The sequence below is a fragment of the Canis aureus genome, chromosome 19, assembly GCF_053574225.1.
Source record: "Canis aureus isolate CA01 chromosome 19, VMU_Caureus_v.1.0, whole genome shotgun sequence".
NCBI classification, from domain to species: Eukaryota; Metazoa; Chordata; class Mammalia; order Carnivora; family Canidae; genus Canis; species Canis aureus.
The window spans coordinates 22,042,501-22,065,920 of record NC_135629.1 but is presented as its reverse complement, the minus strand read 5'-3'; the positions used below and the strand labels follow the sequence as shown (position 1 = coordinate 22,065,920).

The following is a 23,420-nucleotide window of genomic DNA, read 5'->3' as shown; positions in this document are numbered from 1 at the left end:
CCTCTCTCAAATAAATAAATCTTAAAAAAGAGTCTCTCTCTGAGCCCTGCCCACCCCCACTCTCTCTCGCAAATAAATAAATCTTAAAAAAGAGTGGCACTGATCCAATAAGACGTCATGGGGTTATATCAGTTGGCAAAGACTAATCTTTGAAAGCTTAATGTATAATCTTCATTAAACCAAATAGAGGACTGGACTCTATTTTAAAAAATGACATATGAAACACATTGGGAACTGTAAAAATTATTTTTTTCTTCGAGTTTCAAATGCTCAGTAATATAATGGAATTAAGAGAGGAAATGAGTAGTATTTATTTAAAATCATATGAAGGAAAATGAAGGAGTAAGGTTTCCTTCCATTAAACCTTCACCTTGAAGTGCTTCTCTTATTAATACTGAAAAAATGGGCCTGTTCCCCTTACCCTGAATTTGTCCTTCCAGAAATACTAAGTCTGGCTATACTACAGAACTTGGCCATTTACAACATATTATTACAATTTACACAGAATTGGTTATCTCAGATACTTATAGCCGGCCAAGTAAACCTAGGCAAGTAGGTTTATTTGGTAACATGTTCTCCAACCTGATTTTCGATCATTTAACAAAATAAGTATTTCACTATTGCAGTAGCCCTATGGATAAGGCGTTACTTATGGAAAGTATTCAAAATGGGACTCTTCTGGGATCATAAAGAGGACATTAAAAGTTCCAGTTTGTTGAGAAGATTCAACTCTACTCATACTCTAGTAATGAAAAAGGCCATGAGAATGCCTCTCATATGTTTAGGGTAGTTCCGTTAAAAATAATAATAAAATAAAAACAAGGAATTCGAAGAAAAGAAAGATCAAATATTGTTAGGTAAATATTAATGGAGAAAATGTAAACATGGTCCTGCAAAGGGAATGGTGGATTGAAAGCCTGTAGTTGTGCTTTCCTTTTTAACTCCCCTGGTGAAATGCTGACTCAGTTAATGCCAGACCTTTCCCCCAGCCCCCATGTGGGAGAAAACCAAGTTCCAGAGAGGACCACCCCCCCTAGCAAACTGGGCCAATGCTGTGAGTTGCTTTATTATTAGTGCTGGAAACCTGACTTCATGACACCTATTTGAGGACTAAGTGTTTCCAGTTCAGAGTAGCAGCCACGGAATGGAGAACTGAGAAGCCACTGGGAAGGTTGGGGCTGACCTCCTCTTTGCCTTGGGCCTTAATCACTGACCAAGTGCAGCAACAGTATGTATAAGCATCAGCCTAAGCAACGGGTCAAGGAAATTAGTGCATGAAAGGCTACTGCTCATAAATATACAGCTTTTAAAACTCAGATGCTGCTAGGCCTAAAAATATCCAAACATTCCAGAAAGGCATGGATACCATTTGTATAAACCATACTGTAAGCCACCTGCCACTGTGTGGTTTCACCTCATTCTCATACCAGGATTAATAAGGGACATGTCACCGCTCACGTTTTACAGGTGAGTAAACTGAGGCTCATGATCGATGAAATAACTTGTCTATATTCACAACCAAACACACACTCGTGATCCTAGGCTCTCAGTATAAGCATCTCTTATGCCCAGTTAATGGGAAAAATAATCATTAACCAGTTTCGTTTCTCTATAGGCTCATTTTTGGAAAGGATTCACTGAATAGCTTTAGTCCCTACTTATGACATTCAAGAAATACTATTGAACAAATATAAGGCACATGAAACCAAAATGACAAAAATAGGGACAGAACATTCGTTCGCTGCCCCTGAAGATCCTACCATCGAATACAGACACCGGTCAAAGGACAGTGTGTGTGACAAACATAAAGCGATTCTGAGGACTAATTCTACTTTTAGGCTTTTCCGTTTAAACACAGTCACCTAAACACCATAACTGTCTTAAACACGTAATGAGAATTATGAATACAACGGCTGCAAGAAACGTGCCGGCTGCTTTCCCATCCTGTGAGGAAGGGGCACCCAGTGCAGTGGACTCGAAAAAAGCCAAAACTCATGTAAACATTCGGCAAGTAACAAATCCATCTGTGGTGCTCACACAGGAGAACAGGCACGTCACGTGGTACTGTGTCATAAAAGGTGAAAAGAATGGGACATCTGTAGCTTTTACCAAAGGTCTTAACACCTGGACTGTGTGTACCGAATGAGCAATAGTGAAAAATAAAATCCCTGCAGGTTAGCACAGCCCGCAAAGAAATACCTGGTAGAGTTTTCTGGAGGGTTTTGAACATAGGTAGCAAATGGAAATAAACACGAAGCCAGGAGAGAGCGGAGAGGGGGCTTACCAGGCTTGACAAATGACACCGTGATTCACACCCACTGCTGGGCTGTCTCTAATAAGCCACAGAGGAAGCAGCCAATCTCAGCTAATTACCAGATAAAAATGTATTGTAAGGGTTCTAATTAGGAGACGCGGACGGAGGTGATCTAATGATTAAATGCTGCATTCGAGTGACCCTACCATCAATGTGCAGTGGTGCAAGATGTCACTGGAATATTTTGTAGAAACAGTAATTTTACTTCGAGGAGGGGAGGCAGTAATATTTGTAATGATGGCTGTGAGGTAAACTAATTAAAAGACAGTTCCTACAGGAAGAGGGTGGCTGAGAGCAGCTGTGGCCATTCCACAACCAAGTGCCAAGTCTCAATAGAGGAACGGCAGTCAAGTGGAAAATTTCTGCCTGACCTCTGCCCTTGCTATTAATTTGCAGGAAAACTAATGACACATATACATATTCCCACAAAATTGTTCTAATTGCTAATTTGCCAAAGGAGCCCAGATTCCAAATTAAACATGACTGTAGTCTGTGAGGGAAGGAAGAACAAAAAGCCGTAAACTCCAAACAGAGGGTGCTTCGCCTCTCGGAATCATTTGAAGGCTGAACCAACAAGTTAATGAAATGTCAACCTTGTCAACTGCTATAGAAGTTTGTTAACTTTTAAACTTTTGTTTGATGATCACATGCTTGTCTTGAGGAAAAACCATCTTCAGGGAGGAGGGTCACGAGGGAAAGATAAGATGGAGCATGGGGAAGGGTTCAAAACAGGCTCTGTGTTCAAACCAAACCTGCTCTTCTAATTAAGGTCTCTCTGAAAACAGTGGATTCAAAAAAAAAGAAAAAGAAAAAAAAAAAAGAAAGAAAGAAAAAGAAAAAAAAGAAAATTAATTACAGACTTAGAACGGAAGAACAGATCGGGACTGGTGTGGGTTTTGCTGTAATCTTGAAATATTCATCTTAATTGTAAACTATTAAATCTTAATATAATCATCAATTAGAAATGAAAGCATATGTGCTTCGTGTTTCTGATTGTAGTTAAGGTTTTAAAAGATAATTTTTTTTTTTTTTTTTTTTCCGGGGCATGGAGCAGGAAGGGATCGGACTGGGAGGGTTTCTTTTCCTATTTTTCTTATTGTGTGTATTTTCTATTTAAAAAGAAGTTGCTATGTTTGGAAAAGTTAGTAACTCTGATATTTTCTACATGGCAAGTTTCCGTCATGTGATGATTTCGGCAAAGATAATCGCTTTGAGGGTCTGGCCAGAAGTTACATTCTTCTATCACTTAAGATTGCTGCAGGGTTTTCTTTTGTAAATCTCCGGGTGCCCTTAACCACCGTCTCCCCCATCTCTACCCCAGCTCACTTCCAGAAAGACTGTCCTGGGGACTGTACCCGTCCCAACTGCTAGGACCCTGTCAGCCGCCTCGTATTCTGCTGAGTCCTTTTGTAAAAGATTAATCTTTAGTTTTTAAACAGTAACCTCCTCTCTTCTTTTAAAGATGATGAGTCACTCACATTTTTAAAAAATAAACAAAGCGCTGATGTAAACCCCGGACAGAAACAGACTTGTCGTAAGTATTCCCATAAGAACTCATTTTTATTTTTGTTTGTGCTCTTGCCTCACATGAAAACAGATTCTGAGAACAAAAGACAAACCTGAAACCCAAACACTGGGGCACCTCGCTGCTTAGTAGGGACTTTGAGGCTCACAGAACTCGTTTTTCTGCTCTTGGCTTCACTGCCCTGAGCGGGCTTGAGGCCTGCTTGAACGGCACACGGTTTCTAGACGTGAATTGGGGGCGTTCAGAGGTGGCCGGCCTTTCTGAGGGGTATGGTGGAATGGGGCTGGGGGGTGTGGTGGTGGTGGCTGGGGGGGGGGGGGCTTCATGAGAAACACTACAGAAAAACAGCTTGTGTGTACTGTGCTAGAGAATCGTTTATGACTGCCTATGATTGTTTCTCTAGGCCTCAAGCAAGGCTGCGAGCAGCCCAAAGGATCAGCCATTGCTTTAAGAGTTAAAAGACCCTTTTTATAGAGGGGGGACACTTTGTTTTTATAGCAGCTAAAAACTATTTCGAAACAGTCCTAATTGCTATGGTTGGAGGAAAAGAGAATGCGTAAAAAGGAAAATGTAATACTGCATTTCGCTTCAAATATCCAAGTTCCTGTAAGCGTTTTATAACATTTTCATAAAGAAGGATATACTACCTACGCTATAATTACTTGCCCACCAAATCTGTAGGAATGTGGTTTTTCCAGGATCAGGAGTTGTTTTCTGGTGTGCAGGAATACCCCGAAGCAAGGCGTACCTCTCATGTACTCCGGCATTATAAAATACGCTTTATAGGATTTTCCTGACATTATGATAGGGAAGTCTTCTTAAAAAATCCTTAACAGCTTAATAAAGTCATGACACAGACATGCTTCTTTTCGTTGTTATTGTTTTGTCCTCTGAGTTACGCTTCCCTCCAAGGAAATAGCTCAGCAAATTCTCCATGGAGCAAGCATGGGGACACGAACCCCCAGCAATACACTTTGGTGTTTACTTTGAGAATGTTACCGTGTTTGGAACCAAAGAATATCCATCAGTCTCATGAGGATCATTTACTCCTGTCTGATTTTTTGCTGCTCTTCACACGGAAAAGAGAAGAATCTTTTCAAACTCAAAATATAGTCAATTTGGCCCTTCTCAACGTATGTCAAGAAAGGCTTTTCCCATTGTGCATCCCCAACTGCTAAAATATACAGCTGCTCTGGGAAACTTTTACATATCTTTTCCATGCAGGGCCCAGTCTTCACAAAATTAAAAGCTTACAAATAAATTCAAAACCAGAAAGCCTTGTTTATCTGATGCTGGCTGGTCCTTTGCTTCCTCTACACTGGTCCTTGTGACATGCCTTCCTCTCCCCACTGCCTTCCTCAGAGACCCACAGACACACGCACCTCCTCTGAACCCAAGGAAAGACTCACAGATCTGTCTCCTGTCCATTTCTTCCTTTTCATCTCCGACACCACTTCTCCCAGAATCCCCACTGTAGATCGGCTGTCCTATTGACACATGGCATGATCATGCAATGAGTGTGTGTCGTTGTTTGTCCCTCAAGACTCCACAAAGACCTTAGTGGCAGGGATGGGGCTCTCTTGTTTTATTGCTCTGTGTTTTTAGCAGCATACTTAATACATACTTGTTGATAAAACAGCTTGACTCGAAACACAGGAATTTTGTTTCCAAAAATAATGTGCTGTGTGAGTTGTCCTGGGTATGACTATGGAAGCAAAGGTTTTCTTCGATATGAAGTGTCTGAAGGCAAGTGGAGGGGGAGATGTGCTACTGAAAGTATCCAAAGAACAGTAAGGCTCCCCCACACACGTCCCAGTGTGGGATGAGCTTACAGCTGAGCCTAAACACTCAGGACCGTCCTGAGATGAGCATATTCTCCATCTACCCAAATGGGAAGATGAGTTCTACAATAGGGTCCAAGGAATGTGTCTATGAGCTGATATAAGGACAATCCAAGAAGGTTTTGGCAGTTTCTCTGATGCAATGAAATAGGGACTGGTTGGATGACTGGATACAACAAATGACACTTACCACCCAAATGGCATTTAGTGAAAAGCAACGTTTACAGCAAAGCATTCTATCACTTAGTGACTAAGAATTTTAAAATAAACATGAAGTTCCTTTTAAACAGAAATGGAAAAAAGAAAAAACCTCATCAACTTACTGGCAAGGATATAACGTGAAAGTCCCCATCTATGGTTAGATTTGAATCCTGGTGGCTGCTTATTTCAAATCAAAGATTCTAGAAGGATATACTATGCATTCTATTATTTAAGGTGGAATAAATTAATTACAGGCAAAAAGGAATATTTTGCACCTTAGAATCGATCATCAGATAGCTCTGTATCCCTAAAGTTGAAAGAATCAAGGGTCTGCTAAATGTGTATGCCTCCCCCCCTTTTTTGGCAAGGAAAGTAAAAATTTATGCAAAACGCTACACGGCTACCTTTTATAATTAATTTCCCAATGCCTCACCTATACATATTTTAATAATTCCTGATTTATAAGATGGTATCTATAATAAAATTTTCTATTTTCCAATAAATGAAAAGAAGGTAGGTTCACTCCGGCAACAGAGTGTCACACAATATCTGCTTGTCAGGCACCAATTTTTACTTCTTACATGTAAGTTAAAGGATAAGGAATTTATAATGCTGCCTGTGAAGGGAACCACTTTTCATACACAAATGTGATCTTTTTTTTTTCAAAGGGTAATACAACAGTACATTTACATAAACTAATCCAAACAATCTATGTATTTGACAATGGCAAACCTCACACAGACGGCCTATTGTTGGTTTACATCTTGGAGTTCTTTATATTGGCTTGTAGCGCTGCTCTAGCTGTCAAAGGTTTGACTTGGACACTAAATAAATGGTTATAGAAGTGCTGTGCAGCGATATTGGACTTCTTTGCAAAAGAAAACCTGCTGTGTATGAATTCAAAAGCTATTAATTTTTCAGTCAAAAATATTCGTGCCTATTTCTTTTAATAAAGAAATACTGTGCTGAGCTACTAAGAGATAATGTTGACTAGTGGTAGAGAATTTTCAATAGAACAGTTAAAAATAAATTTAGTAGGAGGTCCCCTTCAAAGTTATAATTTTCTAGAATGTAAAACATTTTTTTTTTAATACTAATCAAGACAAACCTTCCTTCCCTGTGCCTTTCCCCCATGACTGCTTTTCCCTGTTTACTGGCTGCTTCACACTGGTCCTCATGGAGATTCCCAATGATCCTTTTGTGGCCTATGTAGGTGTACCTGTATGGCGCTTCCTGCCAACACTTGGCCCCATCACTTACTGAGCACCCCATGGGGTCTCACAACTCCACTTTCGTATCTCCTCCTCCCAAGGAGCCCCAGATACAACAACATGAGTCCATCCTAGACCAGAGTCTGGAGTCCACACATTATTCTATCCACTGCTTTTAATCCATGGAGGAAGTAGGAGATAATCTCTTTCTCTCTCTCATTACTAGGTTTAAAGACTCAGATTCCTCATCCTGGGGAAAAAAAAAAAAAATCCCATCTCAAACAAAGCAGTGTGACCAGAGTTTAGAAGGTAATCGATTCCCCTAGCAATTGGCTGTGCCCACTGGAGAACTCCATCAAGTCATTTCCAGGTCTTACCAACTTGTTTAGCTGGGCTCCTATTATTCCCAAGGACCCTCCTTTAAAGGAAGGAGGGGCTGATGAAGGCAATACAAACAGCACAGCTGACTACTGTGGATTCACAATATCAAACAGCCTAGGTTTTTGTTTCCCTTTCTTTTTGGTAGCCTACACATTCAGTCCTCTAGCCATTTACTGCAAAACACATGGAAACTAAGGGTTCTTTCCTAGTAAAAATGGATGCGCAAAGTGTTTAATGATTTTATGTCCTATATCTCAGTAATGTGTTCTGTTTCAGACATTAATTTTGTCTGCCAACTGCATCTTGGCAGGCTACCATATTTGCTGGGTTAATAGTCTGACTCCGTTTTATTTCTATCACCATAAATCATACATATATGGGTGTATGTTTGCTTTATTTATAGAAAAAAATCAGTCAAAACAGATAAACCAATACTTTGCCATTACGCTGCATCATTGCATATTGATTAAAATTGCTGGTACTAACTATAGATTGTCAACGCTCAATTAATTTTCACACAGTGACTCCAAGCAAAATCGAATAAAGGCAGTGTACCTTTAAATTTTACAAATCTTAAAAATCAAGAAGCACAGCACTCTCTCCATTTTGAATAATCAGTGGAAGCTACAAGGAGATTTTTAGAAATATAAGTATATGAGAAATACAACTGTTAAAGCGATCAATTTATAGCAAGGAATGAGGCCCAAGACAGGATTTGGGGTTTAGAAACCATCCTTCTGCTTCGATATTAACTGTCTGTGCTTGGATGGCACTCTTCAAGGTTAAGGAAAAGGGAACAAGGCAGGAAGTAGGAGATTCCTAAAAGTTAAATGCAATTTCAGTGAACGGTGTTTGATCTCCCACCTGAAAAAAAAGAGTAATATTCACTTCTAACTGTCTAACAACCATTGGATGCCCTCCACAATTTTAGCCTCCAATTATTCCAAGAGTGTGTTTTCTGTTTCTTTCCTCTGTTACAGTTAGACTGGACTAGCCTTCACTCTGTTTCTCATACCTTCTGTCTCATGGCTAACCCAGGCTGAAATGCCTTCTTCTTTTGACTCCATGGTCTGTCTTTTGCAGACCATGGAGTCTGCAAAACAGAGCATTTGGAAAGATTTTTTTCTCCCTCTTCCCAGTGACCTATCATAATATATTTTCATACCCTGCTACAGCACCAGTCATCTGTCTCGAAGAGCTAGTTGTTGGGCCTCATGGCTAGGGCTCTGTATCATCCTCTATCTTCTTAAGTGCCCTACACACTGCTCTCTTCATAAAAGATACCCAGAAACAGTCAACTCAACTCAGATCCTTCAATACTAACAGCTGCCAGAGGAGGCTGTCCTGCCTCCTACACTTGAGGTGAGGAAGCAGAGAAAAGATACTGTAGGGTTTTGTCCCCTTGGTGTAGAGCTTGGTACTTACGGGCTGAGGGGCGGCTTTGGGTTCGGTAGACTTCACGTGCAGATGGGTCATCATGGCTTGCAGGCGCTCTTTGTCTTTTGCAAGCTAGTGGGGGAAGGAAATGCTCTGTTATTTCTTTGAATACAGATGCATTACTATTTTAACATCCAAAATGATACATATTCCAAATTAAACTATAGCACCATTGCACATGACAAAATCTTTCTCATTGCTTAATCGTTTTGAAATCTACACAGCCATTGCCAAACTCGAAGTAACTGGAGGTGTCAGTGTGAGATTTCTCAACACAAGATGCATTAGCTTTTAACTGGGAAGTTCTAGACCTGCTGGCACCAAGGAGTCCCATGTAACACAGACAGCTAAAAGACAAAAACGTGAATCATGCCTATTAGCCAATCTTATTCATGAGGAAGCCAAAGGAAAACGAGTGAGGTAGCTAAAAACTCATAAAATTCATCTTTTGTGGTTGTGGAAAAGCTCTTAGACACATGGATACATTTATGCAGAATTAACTTCTAACTAACTTTAACAGGTAGGCATAGATCAGCACCGTGCTGGTGAGCAATACTGGCAGGGCCTGCACGGGGCTCCAGGAGATGGCAAGTTCTCATATCCAAAGGAATGCAGAATAAGCTTAATCATTCAGTTATTTAATGTATGAGTACCTACTATGTGTTGATCTCATCCTAAAAAAAGTTAAGTCCTCTCATTGCACAAAAAGTTATCTTCTGAAGGCATACAAGCTCCTAGTCAGATATACGTTGTAGGCACTCAGAATATTACTTACTGGATTATACTTTATGCTTGCCCTGAACTGTTTTAACCTAATGATATTTTTGATAATTCAAGACAGCTGGGGAGACAAAATCTAGGTAGTTTTGCCACCAGCATCTTTGGCACATAACTCATAGGCCATAAGACAATTTTACCATAAAAGATACAATCATGACAAATGAGGGAGGGGCATTCCTGAAAAAGGAAAAAATGAAACATAAAAAATGAGTAACAAAACAAAAAGCCTTCTCCTGTGAATAAAAAACATTTGAATTCATTCAAAGTGTACAGTGTGGAATGATGGCCATACAGCGCAAGTAACGGGTTTTATTTTGTAGACTATACTGAAGCACTTTTTCAGAGTATCGTTACTTTTTTTTTCTTACTCTCATTCACCCTCATTCAGCACTGCACGTTTTCTTTTATCAAAAACATTTCCTCCTTCATTACGAGAGGTATCAGTTTCTAAATACCAGGATACATGTTTGTAACTGAGCTCTGTATGGCACTGTGAAAGCCTTCTACACTGTTGCTTGTTCTTGGCATATGGTCACATGTCCACTGAGAGGCGTTCCAAAGTTCTATGGGACATGTAGGTTGGAAACTCTGTGCCACGGTATACACCATTATGAGGGCCAAGATTTATATAACATAAAAATGGAAGTACTGTGTCAATGGAGAAATGAAATTAAACCGTCAAACCATATTGTCAGTTATTATTATTATTATTTTAATCTCTTAGGGCCAAATTGCCTTTGGACAATTAGTTCTGTGGTACAAATGACTGTGGCAAAGAGGTCTATGGCAAAGATGCTTATGGTGAAGCTGACAGGCATGATAATAAATACCTCTGTAAAGTCAGTGGGGAGTATATCTCCAAAAGATAAAGATAGAGTTAAGAGAAGAGCTGTGGAATTTGGGGGAAATGAAGAGATTAATGAATGGGTGAGTGACAGGAAGAGAGAGAGAGAGACACTGAGAGAGTCTTAGATCAGCACTTTTATAGACCATTTGTCCAATATAATGCCTTTCAACTGAGGAAGGGCTGATTTCTTCTATGTCACATAATTAACCTTAAGTCTTCAAATTATCAAGTTTTGGGAGCACTTGGCTGGCTTAGTTGGTAGAGTGTGTGACTCTTGATCTTAGGGTTGTGCATTTGAGCCCCACGATGGGTATAGAGATTGCTTTTTAAAAAAAGGATTTTATCTACCTACCTACCTATCTACATGTGTATTATTTGAGGGGGTGTAGAGTAAGAGAGTGTAAGCAGGGGAAGGGGCAGAGGGAGATAGAGAGGGAAAGAATCTCAAGCAGACTCCCACTGAGCACAGGAGCCTGATGGTGGTCTCAATCTCACAGCCCTGAGATCGTGGTCTGAGCTGAAACCAAGAGTCAGAGGCTCAATGGACTGAGCCACCCAGGTGTCCCTAAAATAAAATCTTTTTTTTTAAAACTTATTTATTTTTTAAATATATTTTATTTATTTATTCATGAGACACACAGAGAGGCAGAGACACAGGCAGAGGGAGAAGCAGGCTCCCTGCGGGGAGCCTGATGTGGGACTCGATCCCAGGACCCCAGGATCACAACCTGAGCTAAAGGCAGAGTCTCAACCACTGAGCCACCCAGGCGCCCCTCAAAAATATAATCTTAAAAAAAAGAAATATGAATCTTTTGTAAGCTGTATTATTCCAAAATAGAAGTCAAATAAGACATTTTCAAATCAAGGTGTTTTCCAAGGGGAAGGAGTGTCTCAGCAGTTGAGAAAAGACAGAGGAAAGGGAAAAGGTAGGAAAGCAAGAGAGAAAAAGCTCTCGGCTTATCCCTGGCTGGATGACTCAGTCTCAAGCCATATCACATTTGATTTTTTTTCCTTTTTATTCCCTTGTGGTACAGGGAGGAATAAATTAGGAAGAAAAAAAGCCTTACAGTGTTAGCATTTATCTTTCAACAAACAGGAAATGAAAATGATACCATATTAGGAGCCACTTTACGTTATTCATCCTCTGTGCTTTAGTAAGTTATTGAACGGCCAAACTAAAAGATGCTCTGAACACATAATGCCAAAGGAATTTAGTTTTCCAAAGTGGCTCGGTTAGAACAATTAAAATGTTAGCAATGGCATTTTTCAACAGTTATTTGTATTTCTGTAGGGTTTTTTTTTTTTTTTTTCCCACTGTGTTTTAAGTTTTTTTGATGTTAGGACCAAAATATTCTTAGAATTTTAAATAATGTTTTGTCTTAAAAGTTATCATGGGGCAGAAGGCATGAAGGCATATCTATTATTCTTTTTAAAAACAAGTACTCTGCTGCACTAAACATTACAAGTTAAAGGGTGAGAGGTGATATTTACTTAAGAGTCTGATGAATATTAATTGTGATTTAATTTGGGGGTAAATATTGTTGATGCAGCAATTAACCAACACAGGAGAAGGAAATCCAAATTCCCAGCATCAAAAGGAATCATCACCTCTATATTCCATTCAGATGTCTACTGTGCTGACCTTTTACTGGTCAAATGTAGTAACACCATGTTGCAAACACACACCTAGAGTTTGTACACACACCCACATCCATAAATCTTGGAGGTTACTGCCAAGGGAGACAATTTCTCACTTTTCCATGAGAATATTAACGTAGAATTCATTGTCCATTTTGAGAATTACCCCGGGTCATTATTTGCCTTGCACTCAATTCTACCGTCCTAGTTCTGCTTTTTATTTATTTATTTATTTATTTATTTATTTATTTATTTATTTAACATATGATGTGCAAGGTTACAGAAAAAAGACAAAAATCCAAGTTGCACTCAATTCTACCGTCCTAGTTCTGCTTTTTATTTTTTATTTTTTTAACATATGATGTGCAAGGTTACAGAAAAAAGACAAAAATCCAAGTTTCTGTTTCTGTTTGATGGGTGCTAACTAGAACTTACTATATTCTTGGATGGGTTCTGGATTTTCACCATCAGTGAGCTGATCACCTCTAACACAAACCCTTTTAACAATTAAAGGGGGGAAAAACACCTGCCAAATTTACTTCTTGTTGTTTTAGGCAAAAAAGGCTAATATTTCACACCTATTAAAACCATATCCTCTCTCTGCAGGGGCTGGGCTGTATTGCATTTTTAATATTCACTGGCCCTTCGAAAAGCTTTCTGATTCTTTATTACTTTTTATGCCATCATTCCATGAGCTCAGCATCCCTATCCATTTTCACGGCATCTTTTCATTATTATAATATGACAATACAAACATTTAATATTAGCAAGTATATATTCCAGCATTTCCTCATAAACTGAATCCCATGAAAAGCAAAGAAAAGGAGGATGAGAAATGTACACCAAAGGTCAACTAAAAATTTGGTTGGCAAATTAAAACAATCTCTTATGTTGTGCTCTCAGAAATTACTCTCTAAATACTTTCCTGGTGGATACAGGGGGCGGGTATCTGATATAAAAAGAATGCCAACGGGCCAAACAGCTGAGGGGCCCTGCTCGTACAGTGTTTGCTTCTTAGCAGGTTGCTGCTCAATTTTGGAGAGACAGCAGGGTGAAAATGGATGGAGGTCGTGGGCACCACAATCAGAATACACTGGATTCAAATTCTGGCTCTATGACTCTGAGCACATTATGTAACCTTTTTAAGTATTTAGTTTCTTCTTCTAAATATGGAATAATAATCTCTGAACTCTGAAGGGTTGTTTTGAGGATTAGATAAGTTCTTGCACATAACAGGCTTAGCACAGAGCCTTTTAGCACTTTATGGATGCTCAAAAATATCTAACTTTCTTTAAAGCAAAGTTAGATCATCAGTCTAGTCTATTTAGACTTCTACTGGTTGACTGTATGCTTGGAACCCAGGTCCATGTAACAGGAGTTCTGTGTAGTTTGCAGGTGGCTTAGATTGGGAGATAATTTTGATGTTTTGAAGAATGAAACAGAAATTGTAGGAAAGATGAAGCCCATTGCTTATGGATTTATTTCCTTGACTCTCACTGTCTCTTTCCCTCATCCTAGGCAAATGCTTTTTCTCCCCTTGGCTGATATAGGTCATCCCCTCTTCTATTAGCCATGGCCTCAAATGGTGTTTTATCTGGTCCTGGCTGTGAAAGACTGGAACGTGTGTATCACTCCGGACACTCTGATAACCGCCCAAGGCGAGGATCTCCATTCAAGGTCTTCAAAGATAAAAACTGAGGAGATTAAACTCATTCTTTTAGCAGAGAAAAGGGAACATGGTTTTAGGTTCATTTAACATAATCACTTTATATGTTGTCTGGAGGACTAATCATTTTAAGCCCAATTTGGCGGTTCTCACTTGTGAGAAACAAAATCTGAAACAAATGAAGGATTCTGGATGCGTAAAAATGCTAGAATTACCAAGAACAGATGAGAAGAAAGGACCAAGTCACTCACTTGATTTCACAGAAGCAAAGACTGTTGTGGCTACTTCAAATCCTCTTAAGTCCTACTCTTAGATTCTATAGTTGGGGAAACTGAGGCTCAATAGGTGAACTTACTCAAGATCATGGAGCTGGGAAGGGGCAGAGATGAAACTAGAATTCCAGCTACAGGATGCCTGACTATCAGATGCACCTGGGATGCTAAATGCAAACACAGATCTTTGCCACTCTTCCCATCTGCTACACTGAACCACTGATGCAGAACCTCCATGGCAGGGTGAGATGAGGAGTTTCAGCAGCCACTTGACTGAGGGGCAGGGAAGTTGGGCTTATTCCTGTACAATGATGATGATCCCAAATTTAACTGACTGTGGTCTCACCCAAACCTGCTAATAAGCCCAATATGCCAAGCGAGGGAATGTGGGAGTAAAAGTTTTAATAAGGACCCCAACATGTCCGGGATTAATGCACTAGTTTGGGGAGACAAGACTCCTGTCCATAGACTGAGGAAGTCCTGACAGTGACTGTCTCATTTTATATACAATGATGATCCAAACAGAACTGACTGAGGCAGAGCTCATCCAGTTCCATGGGTCTCTACCATACATAGGATCAAAAGAAGAAAAACAAGGGGAAAAACAAAAAACAAAAAACAAAATAGCGACTTAGAAGGAGGGAAAATGAAAATCTTCTACCTAACTGAGTAGTTACCAGAGTTCTTTTTGACCCACTGTATCAAGCTATGGTCATTCACATGCCTTCAAAGCTCAGCACCAGTGAAAACTTATAAATGATTTCTTTAACACAACCACAGCTCTCAGGTGGGAGGCAACCTATGGCTCATTTCACCCCAATGGAAGAATTTCCCTACTTTTATTGTATTCTATCACCATCTTAACATTCCTTACGTGTTATTATTAAAGACTCTCTTGACATTTAAAGCAGACGCACACTAATACTCAGTCATAGTCTAGGAATTCTAATGCTCCCAGAGTTAAGCAGGATTTTAAATTATGAAAAATAAGTGTCTTGGTTTTCAAAGAGGGAACATGGAAGTGAGAAACCCAGAGAACCCCTCTTCTTTTTCTTGGCTCCAGTCACAAAGCAGTGACAATATGCAGCGATGATGCCATTAGAACTTCTTCCCCCACATGGTCTGAGCTTACTCAGGGAGAGTCCAGGAGGTTCTGTGAGGCCACTGCTGTGAAGAACGGTCCTGAGTATTGCCTTCAGTGGCGTTAGAGGGGCCCAAAGTGGGACACATCACAGATAATATATTTGCAAAAGTCCAGGAAGCTAGTGTGATTACAAACAGTAATGCTAATGGTAGAGTGATCACACGTAAAGTCCCTACAGTAATTGATCTGTGTTAGGCTTAATGTCTCCCTCTGCTATTGAAACTTGTACACTTTTCTCCCTCCTGACATTTTCTTGGAGCTTACAGTTCCTGGTGCAGATGATTTAGAGAACTTCCAAGGGGTTCCTATGTCACTAAGTTCCACCCTTGTCTAGCTGCCATGGATTGCTGAGGAGGGAGCTCCAAGGGGCAGAGAAAGGCATGGCCTCACAAGGCAGGTTTTAAACCCAGTGATCTGCAATGCCTTGGGGTAATACACAGAACCTCAATGAGCCATGATGACCCTGCATGAAAAGTGCCAGGTGGCAGCGCCATACAAAAGGAGGCGTGAGCTACACAGGCTGGGCTAGAATCTCAGGCCTTTGGCTTTGAACAAGTGAATTAGACCTTGTAAACTTCAGTTTCCTCATCTGTGAGAGGAGAGGCACAGAGAATTGTTTCTGACTCAAAAAGCCAATAACTGTGAAGGTCATCAGTGACTTAGTAACACCTTTTCGAAAGAGAAGAAAGGCACATGCTCATTAGATGTCTGATGTATACTGATTTCCAAAAGTTCTGTTTTTCCTTTAAGAAAATAACTCTTAGGATTGAGGACACAGGGAAGTATCTACTCACAGGTGGGTTGTGAGGAGTCAATGAAGTTAGGGGTATGAAACACCTAGGATTGCCTTGGCATCTAGTAGGAACTCAATAACTACCTTTTCAAATGGCTTCCCAGGTCCTTTATAAATTACAAGCAGAACAGGAGGCATTAGACAGCTCTCTTCCAAAGCCAATGGATGCAAAGTAATCATCAGGGTGAACAACTCATTCCCCTTTGCCAGGTACTTTCCCAGTTTCGAAACTGGAAATCCCAAGTCTCAGGAAAGCAAACTGTGGAGACTGGTCATCCCACTTCTTGAGGAACAGAGAGATGATTTCAAGAACGAACATACATTCTTCCACTATGCTCCCTCATACTACGATCAAGGCAAATCCCTCAATGGCTCTTTCCTCCTGGAATCTACTTGCTCCTGCCCCTTCCCGGGTCAGCTCCACAACGACTCCTGTGCTTCCTCTGAGAAACTCTGCCTGGTGTGGAATTAAAGACGTGCTAGTCTTCCCTCACTGCCAGGCTGCACAGTACAGGAAGGAAGAGGCTGCCTTGCTTATCTGCATCCAGTGCTCAGAACACAATAGTTGCTTGATAAATAGTGACTGAATGGAATCAAATTATTAAAGACAAAAGGTCCCACCCCATCACTCCCACCCTCCTGCCTGGTCAAACCTCCATTGGTTTGGTTGGCTCTTTTTCCTCTTGGCTGCTTTCAATATTCACTCTAAAGGGTCTGTAGGCTGAGGGACTGCAGGAATCCTGTCCTGAGCCCTGTCCCCTGACACATGCTGAGCTGTGGATGTGAGGAAACATCAGGTCTCCAATGCTTTTTTTCTTCACTCAAAACCCATCTTCATACCCAGGGAGGATGTTCTGACAACTGAGCAAGGTCACATGATCATTAAAACCAACATATATCTAGTCAGAAAAATTTATCTATTCCATGAATGTCTCAGCTTTCTGAAGAGGGAAATCTGTCAGAAGACTTTTCCTTATCTGTTAAATTAGATGCTTTTCCTTTTTCCCAGAGTGGAATTCTGACCTAGTCCCTAAGATAACTTTTGTGCCATCTCATTCACAGCTTAAGGGTTGAGATAATTCAGAAGCATTTCCCACCTAAGTGAACCTGGGCAACTAGGTAACTAGGTTAATATGAATATTTAAATCCCTCAGGCCATCCTGGCTGGTGCTCAGAGTATCAAGGAAGCTTCAGGTGCTGCCTTCTTACACTCCTGCCCATGGCATCTGGGTGGGCAAACTATTTCCACATCCTGTGTCTCCAGCTCCTCTATCTTCTGTGTCTATGTGTGTGTGTGTGTGTGTGTGTGTGTGTGTGTGTATGTGTGCAAGCACATGCACATTTCATGACCTATAAAACACCGTGCATATTGATTGTGGGAACATCATCCCCCTCCAGCTCTAACCTATCCTCTTGTCTGCACAGCATCCAGAAGACTCTGTCAAAAGAAAGTGTCTAACAGATAAAATCCTAAAATATATTCCCTTACCTCAAACAGTCATGTTCTGCACCCAAATGATTACCATGATGTCCGTCTACCTTGATGTTAGGTACCTATGTGTACAGTGCAAGCAGTGCACACAAAGTCTCTACAATGTTGGGCTTCCAGGTAACAGATGGAGTTAACCACCATTGAGTCCACTGCTACGATGTCAAAAATTACAACTGTCTTTCTAACAGTAAAATGTGGTTAGAAATATTCAGAAAGGCTAAGAATGCCACTAAGATGTCTTTTCAACCCCTCTTTCCTCTGAGACCAGTAATGGGAGGTAACATGAGACATCAATTAACCATTTTGTTAATAAGTTCCACATAATGGGTCCACTAATAGGAAAACATGCATTACATATTGTGGTAACTTCCCACTGAAATAAAAACAATACGCATGCATCTTATACACGATGTTGACAGAATGGGCCTGAGTCAGACTTCATGGCCATCATCGTGATTTCTGCCTTCTTGCCCTAACTCTTAACGTTGGAATCATGAAGGCTTTTCGTGTGACTCCAGTATAGCGTTACGCAGATTTAGCGCCAAGAAAGGAAGCATCTCTAGCCACGATCCCCTTGTTTTCCACCTAATTCTTGAGGAGAGGTTCATTGGAGGTAAGAAACACAAGGGCTTCTGTTTTGGGTCAGAGTGAAGGGTTCTGGGGTTTAGATCCGTGGGACTAGAAATGGACATCATTCATGTGGGTTTCATTCATAATGGTCATGTCTGGTGCTAGCTGACAACACCCTATGTTGTCTCCTATGGAACCCTTCCACAGTGATGCTCCAGGGTAGACATAATGAACCTCCACTGGTCTATGATGTAAGCTCCATTTTGAGATTATTGGGTTTGTTTTTCTAATGGGGGCACACATGTGACTGTGCTCGCAGATGTAAATGCCAGAGACCTAAAATGCTGTGCAGAGAAGTGCCTTGAGAGTCTGGCTGGTAGGGAGAGACTGCTCCTCCAACAATATAGAGATCACCGTTGGGGAACTTACTGTGCATCTTTGATGGCTCTCTCCTGCAGTGCTAAGTTGTGCAACTGTTTTTCAAATTCAAGTTAATGAATGGTAATTCTATAATATACTTGGAGGTTCAGGTACTTCCTGGTCTGGGGAATGCCTTCTTTAAGGCAAACAGAAGTAGTCACGGGGACGGTCATGCTCAGGGCATCCTCTCTAGAGGAGGTGATGATTCATCAGTGTGCTGTGCAGAGAATGGGGGGATGATGCCTACGAGCAATAAGAGAGAGGCTGTTCAAGCATGAGAACACCTCTTCAAACTCCTTCTGGGCCGCTGCAGGGACCTGGTTTCCCCAATAATTCAGGTTCTATGGGCACAGCAATTGTTCGTTAAGTCCATTAAAAAGTGCATTTTAGACACGGGTACAAGAAATGGCAAATGTGACAGTACAGACATGGAGATGTTGAACACAAGAGGAAGAGGAAGCCCACAATGAGTACAGCTGGTGGGTTGAAGTGTACCTTGTCTCACACTGTCCCACCTGTGCCAGTCTGCCACCCAGAGACACTCCATCTTAATCTTGACCTCTCAGTTCTGGCTCAGGGTGAGCGTTCTTTAATAACTAAAAACAGTTAACATGTTCTTATATATTTCATCTGCTTGGACAATATCTAATGGATAAAATTGCTTTGGCTTGGGTTCCTTTCTAGCACTGAAACTCTCTTTTGAGCATGTTTCTGGTGTTTTCAGGAACCCATCAGTGTCAGCTAGCACTACCCAAGAAGAGGATAGCAGCACTGGAAAATTATTTATCTACAGTCTGTTTTTCCTTTAAAATATAAGAACCAGGAAGGCAACCTTAACCATTTAGCTCACCTTTGCCACCCTTTTACTGGCTTCGGCTAAGTTCCTGCTATGTTACAGGCTCTGGATAATGTGTGCTAAACAAACTGGTAAACTAAACAGATAAACAAATGAATATCCATCAGCCTGCTTTCCACGATCCCCAAGATGGACAAATACTTGTTATGTGAAGCTGCCGTTGGGGAAACCTGACCAGTGCGGTGACTAGAATGGTTTCAGACCCCACAGTGAAGAAGGAAGAAGTAAGAAGGGGTTAGGAGACATTTAGATAGCCCAGAACCTAAGGGGAAAAGTTGCTGTTACATAATGTGATGCAAATGGGTTTTCTGAATTCTCTGGAACAGAGGTTGTTTGGCAAACTTTGTAAGAGCCAGCCAGACAGTAAATATTTTTAGCCTTGCATGCCACAGGGACTCTTTTGCAACTACTCGACTCTTCTGTTTTAGTGCAGAAGCAGCCATTAGCCATAGCCATAGATAATGTGTCAATGAATGCGCATGGCCATGTTCTAATACAACTTTATGTATGGACACTGAATTCTGAATTTCACATAATTCATTCTTATTTTGATTCTCTCCCCCCTAAATTATTCAAAATGTGAAAACCTTTGTTAGCTCTTGGGATTTGGCTCATAATCTGCAGTTTGGCAACTCTTGCTCTTCGCAAGCATTATGCTATCACCTTAACTCCCTTGGCCTCTGAAGAAACCAAATCCTTTAGAGAGAGCCTGTCCCTTCCTTTGTTAAAGCAAACTCTCAAGCAAAAATATTACTAGGAATATTACAGGTAACTACTATATAGTAACTTCTGGCCAGATGATCTTCTTTGATTCCTATCACAAGTTGAAAACCCTACTTTCAGTTTGATTTAGGGCTAAAGAATAAAAGGAAATCTATGAATAAATGAAATCCAAAATAATCAAAGAATCCTTCTAATAGTCTGCAATGCTCCTAGGCCACACCCATCAAAAAATAACATAAAAGCTTCCAGCAGAGAACCACTTAACTTACTGATGGTCTAACTCCTTTCCTTCTCTTGCCAGCTCTTGGGGAGAGTGAGGAATAATGAATAAAGCAGATAATCAGTTCCTCAGTATTGAACAACAGCCCCACACTCAAATCTGGAGTCTGGAACACCTACTTGGGCAAACTGTGACACTCTGAAAAACACTTTATTCCAACCGAATGTTAAGAATTTATCAACTAAATAAATGCAGGAACTTGAATCACTTTATAACCACTAATACATAAAGATTTAGGTAGCAAGAGCCATAAAGTTCTGTTGAAACCAATTTCTCAAGGGCTAACTACACATCAATCAGAAGTGAACTTTGGGGGTGAGTTAAATGACACTACTGTTTTCCTTCTGAATAAACATGCTAAATTTAAAGATGTTTCCAAAGACTTACGTAAAAATTTGGGGATTTTATGATGTGCCCTTTGCCTGTATGAATATTTTACTGTTCTAATAAGTTCATATCTGTAGTATGAATGAAAAAATATTAACTAGCTAAAGAAAATAACTTTTGAGACAATCTTACTAAAAAAATGTAATTTGTCATAAAAGATGCTAACTAATTAAAAAAAATCCTTTCTATCCTGAAAAGTCACAACAAAAAGTTTAAGTATGTTTTGGCTGATTTTTCTCTGCAACTATTTGAAGCTGTAAATGACTTAACTCAGTAAAATTCCAAATGTAATTATCTTCTGTACTTAGCCTAGGGCTCTCCATATATCTCGGCATTGCTGTCTTGCATACAAAATAGGCTTTTCGATGGCTGGTAACAATATAATGTACAACATTGTTTTAATTTCCCCTAGTCGGCTAACCTCTTGCCTACACTAAACCAGCCAGAGGAAGAAGCCACAGTGAGTCATCAAGCACTCAAAAGCATTTTGGAACTCGGTTGCATAAATGGGGTTTGCAGGGTCAGGCTTTTGCAATTGTACATTTTAATAATCTCCATTTCTGACCCAATTTTTACTTTTAGAAATGAATTTTCTATTAATTATACCAAGAATGGAATTATTGTTAAAATATGGTGGTTCATCAACAAGTGACATCAAGAAGTAGAACCCACACTAAAAAGTGCCCCCCATTCCTCACAACTATGATCCACAGGGAAATAGGCAGAAGTTTATTTTCTAGAGTTACAAAATACACTCCACATGGCCCAATGGATTGCCAAATACTAGGTTTTATATATATATATGTGTGTGTGTATATATATATATGTATATAAAAATATGTATACATATTATATATTATATATCTGAAAACATGTTTGCAGGTGTGTGCATGTGTGTGCATATTTAAAATGTATGCACTGAACTCTTGTTCTCAGTGACTGAGAGAAAAGGTGACAAATTAACATGAGGAATAAATCCACATGTGGCTTCTATGTTAACTTTTGACAGTGTGTGTGTGTGTTTGTGTGTACTTGCTGCTGACACTCGAGTGTGCTTTCCACTCCCATCCATTCTCTCCAATCTCTCTCCCTGGCTCCTCTAACTCCAGTTTACCGATATTGGCAACTCAGGGGACTCACATCAACAACAGATAAGGTGCAAGTTTTTTTAACTTCGAACATTTTCCATTTGCAGGAGAAGACACAGAGGAGGGGAAGTGAGAGAGAGAGAGAGAGAGAGAGAAAGAGAGAGAGAGAGAGAGATGGAAAGCTCACAGAGGTAGCGGGGCGTTCGAGGCATACACAGAGATGCACAGAACTTTGAAACATCTGAGCAGCAGCTCCAAAGAAGGAGCTGAAGGTGAACCTTTCCCAAGAGTGAAAAAGAAAAGAAAGAAAGGACAACAACAAGTTTTGGACCTTCCATTCAATAATGAGTACACAGGAACTCATTTCAGAACACTACAGAAATTTGGAATTTGAGGAATACTGAGGTAATATTAAAAATAAATTTGGTTTTACCTGTAGCTCTAACTGCTGTACAACCTGCATTTGTACTCTACATTGAGCTGTACTTCTATCGTCCAGCGCATGCTCACTGTTGAGATGTCTGCAACAATACATAGAAAATCATTAAGTGAAATGGAGAAACAAAAAAAGGAAAATATAAGTTACCAGGATGTTTAAGCATCAACTAGTTGGGTCTAGTTCGCAGCGGACAGTCCATTTGTGAACAGCCTGCACTTCTCCATCCCCACCACTGAATACTGGCATTACACGTAATTTAGTACACTGTTATCACCGAAATAAAAGTCTTCCAGGAAGAAGTTCTGCAGGGCATCTAGAGATAACCATTTACACATAAATAAAAGGAAATTTCAGCAATTAAGTCGAGGTGGACATTTAAGACCCCCTCGATGGGTAGATATCTAAGAAAGGGACAGCCAGGGATCTCTGGAGAGTTCAGAAGCCTAATTTGTCAGGGTCTGGATAGGAGCATTTGTTCACAAGAACACGGGTTTTATGTAACTGATGACACACCCTTATGTTGAAATGCATTAACGTGAATGTCAGAAACGGCAAAGGGTGGAAAAGCAACTTTAAACACACAAAATCTGAAGCATGAACCTACACATGCAAATTATGTACCATGGAGAGGGAACAAAATGCAGACAATTATTTAAAAGGAAAACTCTGCCTGGGTTCTTCACTGTTAATGGTCTGGATATCCAGTTTATAGATGATTCAGGCCACATGCTGTGTATGCCTGTCTTGTGGTCCTTTTACTATTTATTATAGATTTTCCAACAGGGAAAAGGCTAACAAATTGAAATTTCAATCACTTTTACCATACGCAAGAGCTCTGGTAATCAGAGGGCTGAATCAAAGCCTAAAATTTTAAAAATGAAAATTCCTGTATCCTTATAACTCAGTTCTTTCCTATTAGTGATAAAAAAGACTTCATTATGTAAAGAGAGATTCATCTCCAATTCTATGAAGAACATTTTCTTGACATTTAGGCCCAAACAAAATTTGCACTTAAGGTAAAATTATCACATGCTCTAACGACAACATCAACAACAACAATAAGAGGGATAGCCGATTTTTAAGACTTTAGGGTGCTACCCTATTTCAGGGACTTT

At 40.1% G+C, this 23,420-nt stretch overlaps 1 protein-coding gene across 14 annotated transcripts in view; it reads right to left on the bottom strand.

Moving 5' to 3' along the window:
* FOXP1 (forkhead box P1) overlaps window positions 1-23,420 on the bottom strand; it is a 375,887-nt gene that overhangs the window by 22,285 nt on the left and 330,182 nt on the right. For all 14 annotated transcript variants that reach the window (XM_077858065.1, XM_077858076.1, XM_077858071.1 and 11 more), the window contains 2 exons: window positions 22,300-22,387; window positions 8,899-8,982 (listed from right to left, as the gene is read on the bottom strand). In XM_077858065.1, the coding sequence (XP_077714191.1) occupies window positions 8,899-8,982; window positions 22,300-22,387 (172 nt within the window). The remainder of the gene's footprint in view (window positions 1-8,898; window positions 8,983-22,299; window positions 22,388-23,420) is intronic.